The sequence below is a fragment of the Ciconia boyciana genome, chromosome 36 (assembly GCF_034638445.1).
Source record: "Ciconia boyciana chromosome 36, ASM3463844v1, whole genome shotgun sequence".
Classification (NCBI taxonomy): domain Eukaryota; kingdom Metazoa; phylum Chordata; class Aves; order Ciconiiformes; family Ciconiidae; genus Ciconia; species Ciconia boyciana.
In genome coordinates this window covers 477,750-492,960 of record NC_132969.1, presented here as the reverse complement: position 1 = coordinate 492,960, position 15,211 = coordinate 477,750, and the positions used below count along the sequence as shown (strand labels likewise).

At 66.5% G+C, this 15,211-nt stretch overlaps 2 protein-coding genes across 2 annotated transcripts; one reads left to right on the top strand and one right to left on the bottom strand.

Moving 5' to 3' along the window:
• The first annotated feature begins 273 nt into the window (after positions 1–273).
• QPRT (quinolinate phosphoribosyltransferase) lies at positions 274–3,450 on the top strand. Its single transcript, XM_072849094.1, has 4 exons — positions 274–355; positions 1,907–2,472; positions 3,017–3,148; positions 3,235–3,450. The coding sequence occupies exons 1-4, from the start codon at positions 274–276 to the stop codon at positions 3,448–3,450; spliced, it is 996 nt and encodes a 331-aa protein (XP_072705195.1).
• A 1,217-nt stretch (positions 3,451–4,667) lies between these two features.
• Positions 4,668–9,298, bottom strand: MYL11 (myosin light chain 11). The gene is given in 7 exon segments (XM_072849161.1): positions 4,668–4,888; positions 6,031–6,079; positions 7,520–7,571; positions 7,574–7,597; positions 7,688–7,792; positions 8,926–9,001; positions 9,216–9,298. Coding segments are annotated over 7 exon segments (441 nt in total). The 5' UTR covers positions 9,252–9,298; the 3' UTR covers positions 4,668–4,789.
• Between the last annotated feature and the right edge of the window lie 5,913 nt (positions 9,299–15,211).

Below are 15,211 nucleotides of genomic sequence, written 5' to 3'. Positions count from 1 at the left end.
TTTTGGGGGGACGGGGGAAGGGAAATGTGGGGGGGGCAGAAGGGGCGGGGCCACAAATCGGGCAGTCAATCACAGCAGGGGGCGGGGCCTGGGTGGAGGGGGTGGGGCTGGGCAGATGTACCCACACAGCCCCCCCCCCCCAAGTGCCCTTGGGGTGACCCCCATTTCGGGGTGACCCCCATTTCGGGGTGCAGCTGCCCCATAGCTCCTAATTTTGGGGTCCATCCCCTCTTGGGGCGGGGCTTAAGGGGGTCCCCGCCCCAGGGCGTGGCCATGGGGCTGACCCCACCCCTGGCCAAGACCACCCCGAGTCCCGATTCGGGGCTCACTCGCCCCCCAACTCCCAGCTCCGCAGGTCAGTGGGACCCCCAACCTCCCCCCCCCCCACCCCCGCCAGCCCCACGGCGCAGGGGTCCGGCCCCACTTGGGGGTCGGGGGGGGGTGGGGCTGGGAGACGTGGCCAATTGCGGCCGGACTTTGGACCCTGGGACTGGGGGGGAGGGGAGGGTGGTGGCGGTGTGGGGAGGGGAGGGGAAGGGGGTGTGGGGCAGGACAGGGGGCTGGGGGAGGATGTGGGGCAGGGATAGGTATAGGGGGTGTCTATGGGGCAGGACCTATACGTTGGGGGTAGGACCCCATTGCTTGGATGTGTACTTGGGGGACAAGACCCACACGTGGGGGGTGTCTGTGGGGCAGGACCCATTGCTTGGGTGTGGCCAGGGGTGGTCTCTGTTTGTGGGGCAGGACCCATTGCTTGGGTGTGGCCATGGGGGGGTCTATGGGGCAGGACCCGTTGCTTGGGCGTGGCCATGGGGGTTGTCTATGGGGCAGGACCCATTGCTTGGGTGTGGCCATGGGGGGTCTATGGGCAGGACCCATTGCTTGGGCGTGGCAATGCGTGGTCTGTTTGTGGGGCAGGACCCACATGTGGGCGGTGTCTATGGGGCAGGACCCTTTGCTTGGGCGTGGCCATGGGGGGTTGTCTATGGGGCAGGACCCATTGCTTGGGTGTGGCCATGGGGGGTTGTCTATGGGGCAGGACCCATTGCTTGGGTGTGGCCATGGGGGGGTCTATGGGGCAGGACCCATTGCTTGGGTGTGGCAATGGGTGGTCTCTGTTTGTGGGGCAGGACCCACATGGGGGGTGTCTATGGGGCAGGACCCATTGCTTGGGCGTGGCCATGGGGGGGTTGTCTATGGGGCAGGACCCATACGTTGGGGGTAGGACCCCATTGCTTGGGTGTGTACTTGGGGGGCAAGACCCACGCATGGGGGTTGTCTATGGGGCAGGACCCATTGCTTGGGCATGGCCATGGAGGGGGGGGGTGTCTGTCTATGGGGCAGGACCCACACGTGGGGGGTGTCTATGGGGAAGGCAGGACCCCAGTGATCCCCCAGGTCACCGGTGCCGCTCTGGCCCCTCTTCCTGGCACTCTATGGTACCTTAGGGCACTGGTGCCGCTCTGCCCCCTCTTCCCTGGTACTCTATGCTCCTTTTATGGCACCGGTGCCGCTCTGGCCCCTCTTCCCAGCACTCTATGGTCCCTTTATGGCACTGGTGCCGCTCTGGCCCCTCTTCCTGGCACTCTATGATCCCTTAGGGCACCGGTGCCACTCTGGCCCCTCTTCTCAGCACTCTATGGTCCCTTTATGGCACTGGTGCCGCTCTGGCCCCTCTTCCTGGCACTCTATGATCCCTTAGGGCACCGGTGCCACTCTGGCCCCTCTTCTCAGCACTCTATGGTCCCTTTACGGCACCGGTGCCCCTCTGGCCCCTCTTCCCTGGTACTCTGTGGTCCCTTTATGGCACTGGTGCCACTCTGGTACCTCTTCCCGCCACTCTATGATCCCTTAGGGCCCTGGCACCACTCTGGCCCCTCTTCCCACGGCTCTATGATCCCCACAGGCTCCATGGCCGCCCCCACCCCGGATCTGTGGGCCCTGCTGCCGCCCTACAAGCTACGAGCTCTGGCCCAAGCCTGGTTGGAGGAGGACGCCCCAGCCCCCGACCCGGCCTCCTTGGCCGTGGGGCGCGCCCCACGGCGAGCCGAGCTGCTCTGCAAATCAGAGGGGGTGTTGGCGGGCGCCCCCTTCGCCGAAGCAGCTTGGGTCGAAACGGGGTGCCGGGTGACCTGGCGGGTGACCGACGGGTCCCCGTTGCCCCCCGGGAGGACGGTGGTGGCCGAGGTGGAGGGTCCCGCCGCCGGCTTGCTATTGGCCGAGAGGGTGGCGCTCAACTGCTTGGGGCGTTGCAGCGGGGTGGCCACGGCGGCCGCTCGGGCGGTGACGGTGGCCCGGGGGGCCGGTTGGTGGGGGACGGTGGCCGGGACCCGGAAGACGACGCCCGGGTTTCGATTGGCTGAGAAATATGCCTTGGCGGTGGGGGGGGCCGACCCCCATCGTTACGGTTTGGGGGGGCTCCTGCTGCTGAAGGACAATCACCTGCTGGCCGCCCGTGCCCCGCTGGAGCAGGTTTGGGGGGGCAGACCCCTGAATTGGGGGGTGCTGGGGGACCCCAATTTTGGGGGAGGGGTAGCCTCTTAACTGGGGGGTGAGGGTGACCCCTGATTGGAGCAGGGGGCGGTTTCGGGGTGCTGGACCCCATTTGGGGGCAGTGGGGGGAACCCCTGAATTGGGGGGTGCTGGGTGGGGACCCCAATTTGGGGGGGGCAAGGGGGGTAACCCCTGGCTTGGGAGGGGCTGGGGGGGGGGTAACCTCTTAACGGGGGGAGGGTGACCCCTGATTTGCAGAGCATTTTGGGGGGTGCTGGTGGGGGGACCCCATTTAGGGGGCAATGGGGGGCGATGGTGGGGGACCCCATTTGGGGGCTCTGGGTGGGGGACCCCTGAACTGGGGGGCGCTGGGTGGGGGACCCCATTTGGGGGCGATGGGGGACCCCCATTTGGGGGGTTCTGGCTGAGGGTCCCCCCATTTTAGGGATGCCCAGCCCCATATCAGGGGTTGGGGGGGGGGTGTTCCCTCATGGGGTGCCCCTCCCCTGACCCCCTCCCCCAGGTGGTGGGGGCAGCGCGGGGGGCGGGGGGCTTCACCCGGCGCCTGGCGGTGGAGTGCGGCTCGGCGGCCGAGGCGGTGACGGCGGCCAACGCCGGCGCCGACATCGTCCTCTTGGACAACTTCACCCCCCAGGTTTCGGAGGTTCCTCCCCATAAGTTGTGGGGCCGGAGGGTTGGTTGGGGGGCAGCCCCACGGATCCCCTCCCCTCCCCTCCCCAGGCGCTGCACGCGGCGGCGGCGGCGGCGAAGGCCGCCCGACCGGGGGTGACGGTGGAGGCCAGCGGCGGCATCGGGTTGGAGACCCTGCCCCATTTTTTGGGGCCCCACGTGGACGTGGTCTCCATGGGGTGCTTGACCCACGGCGCCGCCGCCCTCGACTTCGCCCTCCGCGTCCTGGCCGGGGACGGTGACGACGATGACGAGGGGACGGCGTAGAGAGGGTGGCCTCCACCCCCCCACCCGCCTGCCGTGGGATGGGGGGCGATGGGGGGCAGGCCTGGCCTGTGCCTCCGGGAGGGGACCCCCACATCCAACGTGGGACCCCAAAATCCACCCTGACCCCCCCCATCCACCATGGACCCCCATCCACCATGGGACCCCAAAATCCACCACGGGACCCCCCACATCCACCATGGGACCCCCACATCGACCATGGGACCCCCATCCACCATGGAACCCCAAAATCCACCCTGACCCCCCCATCCACCATGGACCCCCCCATCCACCATGGGACCCCAAAATCCACCCTGACCCCCCCATCCACCATGGACCCCAAAATCCACCCTGACCCCCCCCCATCCACCATGGACCCCCATCCACCATGGACCCCAAAATCCACCCTGACCCCCCCCATCCACCATGGACCCCCCATCCACCATGGACCCCAAAATCCACCCTGACCCCCCCCCCCATCCACCATGGACCCCAAAATCCACCCTGACCCCCCCCCCCATCCACCATGGGACCCCCATCCACCATGGGACCCCAAAATCCACCCTGGACCCCCCCATCCACCATGGAACCCCAAAATCCACCATGGGACCCTAAAATCCACCACGGGACCCCCCACATCCACCATGGGACCCCACATCGACCATGGGACCCCCCATCCACCATGGAACCCCAAAATCCACCCTGACCCCCCCCATCCACCATGGACCCCCCCATCCACCATGGGACCCCAAAATCCACCCTGACCCCCCCACATCCACCATGGGACCCCAAAATCCACCACGGGACCCCCCACATCCACCATGGGACCCCAAAATCCACCACGGACCCCAAAATCCACCACGGGACCCCCACATCCACCATGAGACCCCCCACATCCACCATGAGACCCCCCATATCCACTCTGGGGTCCCCATCCCTTGGTGAGACCCCATCCCCCATCAAGGGGACCCCCAAAATCCACCCGGGGCTCCCCATCCCTTGGAGACCCCTCCTCCCCCCCATCCAGGGACCCCACCCCACATTGAGGGGACCCCCCCCCCATTCTGTGTGCCCCCCCCCCAAATAAACCCCCTCCTCCACACCCATCATGTGTGTCCCCTAAATTTTGGGGGTGTCCCCTAAATCTTGGGGGTGTCCCCTAAATTTTGGGGGGGTCCCCAACCCCCCCCAAGACACAAAATGCAAAAAAAAGAGGTGTTTTATTCCCAAAAAGGCATGGGGACCCCCAGGATGATGAAGGGGACCCCCAGAAAGGGGGGGGGACCCCCAGGATGAGGGGGGGCAAGTGTTTTGGGGGCCCCAGGCATTTTGGGGGGGGTCCTCACTCGCCCTCCTTGTCCTCCCCGTGGGTGATGATGTAGCAGATGCTCTTGTAGTCCACGTTGCCGGCCACGTCGGGGGGAAGGCGGCCCACATGTTCCTGATCTGGGGGGGACACCCCATGTACCCCCTCAGGTGCTGTGACCCCCCCAAAAAAAAGGACCCCTCTTGGGGGGTGTGGGGGTAATGTGGGTCTGTGGAGGGGTTTGGGGGTCTCCAGGGGGTTTGGGGTGCCCGGGGGTTTGGGGTGCCCGGGGGGTTGGGGTCTCCGGGGGATTTGGGGTGCCCGGGGGTTTGGGGTGCCCGGGGGGTTTGGGGTCTCCAGGGGGATTTGGGGTGCCCGGGGGGTTGGGGTGCCCAGGGGGTTTGGGGTCTCCAGGGGGTTTGGGGTCTCCGGGGGATTTGGGGTGCCCGGGGGGTTTGGGGGTCTGCAGGGGGATTTGGGGTCCCAGGGGGTTTGGGGTGCCCGGGGGTTTGGGGTCTCCAGGGGATTTGGGGTCCCAGGGGGTTTGGGGTGCCCGGGGGGTTTGGGGTGCCCAGGGGGTTGGGGGTCTCCAGGAGGGGATTTGGGGGTGCCCGGGGGTTTGGGGTGCCCGGGGGTTTGGGGTCTCCAGGGGGATTTGGGGTGCCCGGGGGGGTTGGGGGTGCCCGGGGGGTTTGGGGTCTGCAGGGGGATTTGGGGTCCCAGGGGGTTTGGGGTGCCCGGGGGTTTGGGGGTCTCAGGGGGATTTGGGGGTCTCCAGGGGGGGATTTGGGGTCCCCGGGGATCTGGGGTCTCCAGATGGGATTTGGGGTCCCCAAGGGGTTTGGGGTGCCTGGGGGTTTGGGGTCTCGGGGGGTCAGAGGGGTCCAAGGGGGCTGTGGGGTCCCAAGGGGACTGGGGGTGCCAGGGGGTCGGGGGGTCCCGGGGGTCTGGGGGTGCTGGGAGGGTCGGGGGGTCTGGGGTGCCGGGGGTCTGGGGTCTGGGGTCCCGGGGGGTCAGGGGGTCCCGGGGGGTCTGGGGGTGCCGGGGGTCTGGGGTCCCGGGGGTCTGGGGGTGCCGGGAGGGTCTGGGGTCCCGGGGGTCCCGGGGGTCTGGGGTCTGGGGGTCCCGGGGGTCCCGGGGGTCTGGGGTGCCAGGGGGTCGGGGAGTCCCGGTGGGGTCTGGGGTCCCGGGGTCCTGGGGTCCCGGGGGTCTGGGGGTGCCGGGGGGTCCTGGGGTCCTGGGGTCCCGGGGGTCTGGGGGTGCCGGGGGTCCCTCACCTCCTCGGGGGTGAAGCGGTCGCACTGGGTGGTCAGGAGCTCCTCCAGGCTGGGGGAGGGGCTGAGAGCTGGCCCAACCCCTGTCCCCCGCGTCCCCCGGCTCCCCCAGGTCCCCACATCCCCCACGTCCCCCCCATGTCCCCGTGTCCCCACATCCCCCATGTCCCCTCCTGTGTCCCCACGTCCCCCACAACCCCCGTGTCCCCCATGTCCCTTCATGTCCCCTTATGTCCCCGTGCCCCCACGTCCCCCATGTCCCCACGTCCCCACGTCCCCCACACCCTCCATGTCCCCACATCCCCCGTGTCCCCACATCCCCCGTGTCCCCACGTCCCCCATGTCCCCACATCCCCCGTGTCCCCCATGTCCCCCACATCCCCCATGTCCCCACGTCCCCCATGTCCCCACATCCCCATGTCCCCGTGTCCCCACATCCCCCATGTCCCCTCATGTCCCTGTGTCCCTTATGTCCCCATGTCCCCACGTCCCCCATGTCCCCATGTCCCCTCCTCATGTCCCCATGTCCCCCGTGTCCCCACATCCCCCGTGTCCCCATGTCCCTGTGTCCCCTTATGTCCCCATGTCCCCATGTCCCCACGTCCCCCATGTCCCCATGTCCCCACATCCCCCATGTCCCCACGTCCCCTGTGTCCCCTTATGTCCCCATGTCCCCCTGTCCCCCATGTCCCCATGTCCCCACATCCCCCATGTCCCCACGTCCCCACGTCCCCCATGTCCCCACGTCCCTGTGTCCCCTTATGTCCCCATGTCCCCATGTCCCCACGTCTCCCATGTCCCCATGTCCCCTCCTCATGTCCCCATGTCCCCCGTGTCCCCACATCCCCCATGTCCCCACATCCCCCCATGTCCCCATGTCCCCTGTGTCCCCTTATGTCCCCATGTCCCCATGTCCCCCATGTCCCCACGTCCCCCACATCCCCCCACGTCCCCTGTGTCCCCTTATGTCCCCATGTCCCCCATGTCCCCATGTCCCCACATCCCCATGTCCCCGTGTCCCCACATCCCCCATGTCCCCATGTCCCCTGTGTCCCCACATCCCCCATGTCCCCACATCCCCCCGTGTCCCCACGTCCCCTGTGTCCCCTTATGTCCCCATGTCCCCATGTCCCCCATGTCCCCATGTCCCCACATCCCCCATGTCCCCACGTCCCCACATCCCCCATGTCCCCACGTCCCTGTGTCCCCTTATGTCCCCATGTCCCCATGTCCCCCATGTCCCCGTGTCCCCACATCCCCCATGTCCCCACATCCCCCATGTCCCCATGTCCCCTGTGTCCCCTTATGTCCCCATGTCCCCACGTCCCCCACATCCCCCATGTCCCCACGTCCCCTGTGTCCCCTTATGTCCCCATGTCCCCATGTCCCCCACATCCCCCATGTCCCCACATCCCCCCGTGTCCCCATGTCCCCCGTGTCCCCTTATGTCCCCACGTCCCCGCGTCCCCCCGCGTCCCCATCCCCCGCTCACAAGCTCTTCTTGATGGAGCCCTTCCCGTCGGGGTCCAGCACCTTGAACGCCCCATGATGGCGTCCTCGGGGTCGGCGCCTGGGGGGTGGGGGTGGGGGTGGGTGTCACCCTGGGGTGGGGGCGGCGGTCACCCTGGGGGTGTCCCCGGGGGGAGGGGCGCGTCCTGACCCTTCAGCTTCTCCCCGAACATGGTGAGGAAGACGGTGAAGTTGATGGGGCCGCTGGCCTCCTTGATCATGGCGTCCAGCTCCTCGTTCTTCACGTTCAGCCGCCCTGGGGAGGGGGCGGCGACCAGGCTCAGGGCCACGCCCCCCCGGGCCACACCCGACTGAGCCCCGCCCCCTTCCCTCCTCACACCCCCCCCCCGCCCCAGCCAGGTCCTCTCCTTCCCACAAGCCCCTCCTCTTTTTCAGTAGGCCCCTCCCCTTCTCCCTAAGCCACTCCCCTTCTCCTTAAGCCCCTCCCCTCCTGCTTTAAGCCCCTCCCCTCCTGCCTTAAGCCCCTCCACTTCTCCCTAAGCCCCTCCCCTCCTGCCTAAGCCCCTCCCCTCCTGCCTTAAGCCCCTCCCCTTCTCCCCAAGCTCCTCCCCTTCTCCCTAAGCCCCTTTCTTTAAGCCCCTCCCCTTCTCCCTAAGCCCCTCCCCTCCTCCCTAAGCCCCTCCCCTTCTCCCTAAGCCCCTCCCCTTCTCCCTAAGCCCCCTTTCTTTAAGCCCCTCCCTTCTCCGTTAAGCCCTCCCCTTCTCCCTAAGCCACTCCCCTTCTTTGTAAGCCCCCATTATTTAAGCCCCGCCCCTTCCTTTTAAGCCACTCGTTTCACTTTTAGCCGCTTCTCTTTAAGCCCCTCCCCTTTCTTTTAAGCCCCGCCCCTTCTCTCTAAGCCCCTCCTCTTCCCTCTCAGCCCCTCCTTTCTCCCCAGCCTCTCCCTTTCTCCCCATGGCCCTTCCCCAAGCCACGCCCCTTTCTCTGTAGGCCCCGCCCCTTTGCTCACAGGCCCCACGTCTTCCCTCTAAGCCCCTCCTCTAGCCATTAAGCCCCGCCCCTCCCCTGCAGGTCCCTCCCCTTCCACCCTGGGGCCCTTTCTGCAAGCCCCTCCCCTTCCTCTAAGCCCCACCCCTTCCCTCTAAGCCCTGCCCTTCTCTAAGCCCCTCCTCCAAGCCCCACCCTTCCCTCTAAACCCCCTCCAAGTCCCTCCCCTCCCACCTAAGCCCCTCCTCCCTCCCAGCCCCACCCCTTCCCTCTAAGCCCCGCCCTCCCACTCCCCGAGCCCCGCCCCTTCCCCAGGTCCCCTCTCCCCAAGCCGCTTCCCTTCGCCCCCTCCCCTTAGGGCCCCTCCCCTCCCCTCAGGCCCTGCCCCTCATGCCCCGCCCCTCCCTTAAGCCCCGCCCCTCCCTTAAGCCCCGCCCCTACCCATGGCGGCAAAGGTCTCTCTGAGGTCATCCTTGTCGATGATGCCGTCACGGTTCTGATCGATGACGGTGAAAGCCTGGGGGGCGGGGGCGCAAAGGCTGATGGGAAGGGTGCCACACCCACCCCCCCTCCCCACCCCCCATCCCCACCCCACCCCTCCCCCATCCTCAAGGCGACACCCGATCCCGAAACAGGTGATGGGGGGGAGGGGGACCCCAGGCATCCGGGGGGCTCTGCTCCCCTCCCCTGCCCCCACCCCCTCCCCCCTCCCCACCCCCTCCCTCCCCCACCTCCTTGAACTCCTGGATCTGGGTCTGGTCGAACATGGAGAAGACGTTGGAGCTGCCCTCGGCCGCGCGGCGCTCGCCTTCTTGGGGGCCTGGGGGGGACCGGGGGCTCAGGGGGCTCCGAGGGGGCTGGGGGGATCTGGGGGCCCTGAGGTCCCTCAGGGGGCCGGGGGGATTTGGGGGGGCTGGGGGGATTTGAGGGCTCGGGGGGGGGATTTGGGGGTCTGAGGTCCCTCAGGGGGCTCCGAGGGGGATTTGGGGGCTGGGGGATTTGAGGGCTCGGGGGGGATTTGGGGGTCTGAGGTCCCTCAGGGGGGCTGGGGGGGGATTTGGGGGGTCCGGGGGATTTGAGGGCTCGGCGGGGGATTTGGGGGGTCTGGGGGATTGGGGGGCTGGGAGGGGATTGGAGGGGTCTGGGGGGGAATTGGGGGGGCCCTGAGGTCCCTCAGGGGCTGGGGGATTTGGGGGGGGCTGGGGGGGATTTGAGGCTCGGGGGATTTGGGGGTTCTGGGGTCCCTCAGGGGGGCTGGGGATTTGGGGGCCCTGAGGTCCCTCAGGGGGCTGGGGGATTTGGGGGGCTGGGGGGATTTGAGGGCTCGGGGGGGATTTGGGGGCCCTGAGGTCCCTCAGGGGGCTGGGGGGATTTGGGGGTCCGGGGGATTTGAGGGCTCGGGGGGGATTTGGGGGTCTGGGGGGATTGGGGGGCTGGGAGGGATTTGGGGGGCTGGGATGGATTTGGGGAGCTCAGGAGGGGATTTGGGGGGCTGTGGGGGATTGGAGGGGCTGGGGGATTTGGGGGCCCTGAGGTCCCTCAGGGGGCTGGGATGGATTTGGGGAGCTCAGGGGGATTTGGGGGCTGTGTGGGGATTTGAGGGCTCTGGGGGGATGTGGGGGTCTGGGGGGGGGATTTGGGGGCTCGGGGGATTTGGGGTGCTGGGAGGATTTGGGGGCCCTGAGGCCTCTGACGGGGTCGAGGGGGGATTTTGGGGGTCTAGGGAGGATTGGGGGGGCTGTGGGGGATTGGAGGGTCTGGGGGATTTGGGGGCCCTGAGCTCCCTCAGGGGGCTGGGGGGATTTGGGGTCCCTGAGCTCTTTTGGGGTGCTGGGGGATTTGGGGTCCCAGGAGAGTCAAGGGGGTCCGAGGGGCTCCAGGCGGATTTGGGGTCCCGGTTTGCCCCAGAGGGGCCCCAGGAGGAACTGGGGGTCCCAGGAGGGACTTGGGGTCCCAGGAGAAATTGGGGGTCCCGGGGTCCCGGAGGGATTTGGGGTGCCAGGGTCTCCCAGGAGGGATTTGGGGGTGCTGGGGGAATTGGGGAGGTCCCAGAGGGTCCCAGAAGGAATTGGGGGTTCCAGGGGAATTTGGGGTTCTGGGGGTCCCAGAAGGAATTGGGGGTCCCAGAAGGAACTGGGGGTCCTGGGGGATTTGGGGTTCAGGGGGTCCCAGAGGGAATTGGGGGTCCCAGGAGGAATTTGGGGGACCCAGAAGGAATTGGGGGTCCCTGGGGATTTAGGGGTTCGAGGGGGACCCAGAAGGAATTGGGGGGTCCCTGGGGGGTCCCACAGAGACTTGGGGGTCCCAGAGGGAATTGGGGGTCCGGGGGTCCCAGGGGATTTGGGGGTCCAGGGGGATTTGGGGGGTCCGGGGGTCCCAGAGGGAATTGGTGGGGTCCCGGGGTCCCGGGGGTATTTGGGGGTCCGGGGTCCCAGAGGGAATTGGGGGTCCGGGGGTCCCAGGGGATTTGGGGTCCTGGGTCCCAGAGGGAATTGGGGGTCCCGGGGGATTTGGGGGTCCTGGGGTCCCAGAGGGAATTGGGGGTCCTGGGGATTTGGGGTCCTGGGGTCCCACCCCCTCTCACCATGGCCGGACGTGGGGTCGGGTCTCGGGGGTCGGCGCCTCCCGAGGGGTTTTATTCCCCGGGGGGGGGGGAGGGGAAGGGGGGGAGGGGTCGGGCCCAAAATAGCCCCGCCCGGGCAGCGCCCTTCTTGGCCGCCCCTCCCCCCCCCGCCTTGAGGGTGCCCCGAGGGTGCCCTTATCGGGAGAGGGGCTAAAAATAGCGCGGGGGGGGAGGGGGGAGGGGGAGCCCACCCCCCCCACCCCCCCCCGGCACCTGCCGCCCCCCTCCCCCACCGGGAGGGACCGGGGGGGGCGGGGCCGGAGGGGGGAGGGGGAGGGGGAGAGATCCCAGTGCTCCCAGTGCCCTGGCAGCAGTGACCCCAGTGCTCCCAGTGCTCCCAGTGATCCCAGTGATTGGACACCAGTGATCCCAGTGCTCCCAGTGCCCTGGCAGCAGTGACCCCAGTGATCCCAGTGCTCCCAGTGCCCTGGCAGCAGTGACCCCAGTGCTCCCAGTGCTCCCAGTGATCCGACACCAGTGATCCCAGTGCTTCCAGTGCCCTGGCACCAGTGATCCCAGTGCTCCCAGTGATCTGACACCAGTGATCCCAGTGCTCCCAGTGCCCTGGCACCAGTGATCCCAGTGCTCCCAGTGATCTGACACCAGTGATCCCAGTGCTCCCAGTGGGCTGGGACCGGTGGTCCCAATGCTCCCAGTGATCCCAGTGCTCCCAGTGGTTGGACACCAGTGCTCCCAGTGATCTGACACCAGTGATCCCAGTGATCCCAGTGCTCCCAGTGCTCCCAGTGCCCTGGCACCAGTGATCCCAGTGCTCCCAGTGATCTGACACCAGTGATCCCAGTGCTCCCAGTGATGTGACACCAGTGATCCCAGTGCTCACAGTGCTCCCAGTGGGTTGGCACCGGTGGTCCCAGTGATCCCAGTGCTCCCAGTACCCTGTTCCCAGTGCTCCCAGTGATCTGACACCAGTGATCCCAGTGATCCCAGTGCCCTGGCACCGGTGGTCCCAGTGCTCCCAATGATCCCAGTGCTCCCAGTGATTGGACACCAGTGCTCCCAGTGATCTGACACCAGTGATCCCAGTGATCCCAGTGCTCCCAGTGCTCCCAGTGATTGGACACCAGTGATCCCAGTGCTCCCAGTGCCCTGGCAGCAGTGACGCCAGTGCTCCCAGTGCTCCCAGTGATCCGACACCAGTGATCCCAGTGCTCCCAGTGCCCTGGCACCAGTGATCCCAGTGCTCCCAGTGGGCTGGGACCGGTGGTCCCAGTGCTCCCAGTGCTCCCAGTGATCCGACACCAGTGCTCCCAGTGCTCCCAGTGCCCTGGCACCAGTGATCCCAGTGCTCCCAGTGATCTGACACCAGTGATCCCAGTGATCCCAGTGCCCTGGCACCAGTGATCCCAGTGCTCCCAGTGATCTGACACCAGTGCTCCCAGTGCTCCCAGTGCCCTGGCACCAGTGATCCCAGTGCTCCCAGTGATCTGACACCAGTGATCCCAGTGATCCCAGTGCTCCCAGTGATGTGACACCAGTGATCCCAGTGCTCACAGTGCTCCCAGTGGGTTGGCACCAGTGGTCCCAGTGATCCCAGTGCTCCCAGTACCCTGTTCCCAGTGCTCCCAGTGATCTGACACCAGTGATCCCAGTGATCCCAGTGCCCTGGCACCGGTGGTCCCAGTGCTCTCAATGATCCCAGTGCTCCCAGTGATTGGACACCAGTGCTCCCAGTGATCTGACACCAGTGATCCCAGTGCTCCCAGTGATTGGACACCAGTGCTCCCAGTGCTCCCAGTGCCCTGGCACCAGTGATCCCAGTGCTCCCAGTGATCTGACACCAGTGATCCCAGTGATCCCAGTGCCCTGGCACCAGTGGTCCCAATAATCCCAGTGCTCCCAGTGCCCTGGCACCAGTGATCCCAGTGATCCCAGTGCTCCCAGTGATTGGACACCAGTGATCCCAGTGCTCCCAGTGCCCTGGCAGCAGTGACGCCAGTGCTCCCAGTGCTCCCAGTGATCCGACACCAGTGATCCCAGTGCTCCCAGTGCCCTGGCACCAGTGATCCCAGTGCTCCCAGTGATCTGACACCAGTGATCCCAGTGCTCCCAGTGGGCTGGGACCGGTGGTCCCAATGCTCCCAGTGATCCCAGTGCTCCCAGTGGTTGGACACCAGTGCTCCCAGTGATCTGACACCAGTGATCCCAGTGATCCCAGTGCTCCCAGTGCTCCCAGTGATTGGACACCAGTGCTCCCAGTGCTCCCAGTGCCCTGGCACCAGTGATCCCAGTGCTCCCAGTGATCTGACACCAGTGATCCCAGTGATCCCAGTGCCCTGGCACCAGTGGTCCCAATAATCCCAGTGCTCCCAGTGCCCTGGCACCAGTGCTCCCAGTGCTCCCAGTGATCCCAGTGCTCCCAGTGGGCTGGGACTGGTGGTCCCAATGCTCCCAGTGCTCCCAGTGAGCCCAGTGGCCTGGCACCAGTGATCCCAGTGCTCCCAGTGCCCTGGCAGCAGTGATCCCAGTGCTCCCAGTGGGCTGGGACGGGTGGTCCCAATGCTCCCAGTGCTCCCAGTGATCCGATACCAGTGCTCCCAGTACTCCCAGTGGCCTGGCACCAGTGATCCCAGTGACCCCAGTGCTCCCAGTGCTCCCAGTGCCCTGGCACCAGTGATCCCAGTGCTCCCAGTGGGCTGGAACCAGTGGTCCCAGTGGTCCCAGTGCTCCCACTGATCTGAGACCAGTTCTCCCAGTACCCTGGCACCAGTGCTCCCAGTGCTCCCAGTGGCCTGGCACCAGTGATCCCAGTGCTCCCAGTGCCCTGGCAGCAGTGATCCCAGTGCTCCCAGTGATCCGACACCAGTGCTCCCAGTGGCCTGGCACCAGTGCTCCCAGTGCTCCCAGTGATCTGACACCAGTGATCCCAGTGCTCCCAGTGGGCTGGGACGGGTGGTCCCAGTGCTCCCAGTGCTCCGGGTGATCCGAGACCAGTGCTCCCAGTGCTCCCAGTGATCCGACACCAGTGCTCCCAGTGCTCCCAGTGCCCTGGCAGCAGTGATCCCAGTGCTCCCAGTGCTCCCAGTGATCTGGCACCAGTGATCCCAGTGCTCCCAGTGGGCTGGAACCAGTGGTCCCAGTGCTCCAGTGATCCGAGACCAGCGCTCCCAGTTCCCTGGCACCAGTGATCCCAGTGCTCCCAGTGATGTGACACCAGTGATCCCAGTGCTCACAGTGCTCCCAGTGGGTTGGCACCGGTGGTCCCAGTGATCCCAGTGCTCCCAGTACCCTGTTCCCAGTGCTCCCAGTGATCTGACACCAGTGATCCTAGTGATCCCAGTGCCCTGGCACCGGTGGTCTCAGTGCTCCCAGTGATCCCAGTGCTCCCAGGGATTGGACACCAGTGCTCCCAGTGCCCTGGCACCAGTGATGCCAATGATCCTAGTGCTCCCAGTGTCCTGGCACCAGTAGTCCCAGTGGTCCCAGTGGTCCCAGTGCTCCCAGTGCCCTGGCACCAGTGACCCCAGTGCTCCCAGTGCTCCCAGTGATCTGACACCAGTGCTCCCAGTGCTCCCCATGCCCTGGCACCAGTGATCCCAATGATGCCAGTGCTCCCAGTGCTCCCACTGATCTGACACCAGTGATCCCAGTGCTCCCAGTGCCCCAGCATCGATGATCCCAATGATCCCAGTGCTCCCAGTGATCCCAGTGCCCTGACCCCAGTGCTCCTAGTGCTCCCAGTGCTCCTACTGCTCTGACATCAGTGGCCCCAGTGCCCCCAGTTCCCTGGTACCAGTGATCCCAGTGCTCCCAGTTCTCCCAGTGCTCCCAGTGGCCTCGCACCAGTGACACCAGTGATCCCAGTGCTCCCAGTGCCCTGGCACCAGTGCTCCCAGTGCTCCCAGTGATCCCAGTGGCTTGGCATCAGTGATCCCAGTGCTCCCAGTGATCTGACACCAGTGATACCAGTGACCCCAGTGCTCCCAGTGGGCTGGCACCAGTGATCCCAGTGCTCCCAGTGCTCCCAGTGATCCAGTGCCCTGGCACAAGTGCTCCCAGTGATCTGACACCAGTGATCCCAGTGATCCCAGTGATCTGACCCCAGTGCTCCCAGTGCTCCTACTGCTCTGACACCAGTGGCCCCAG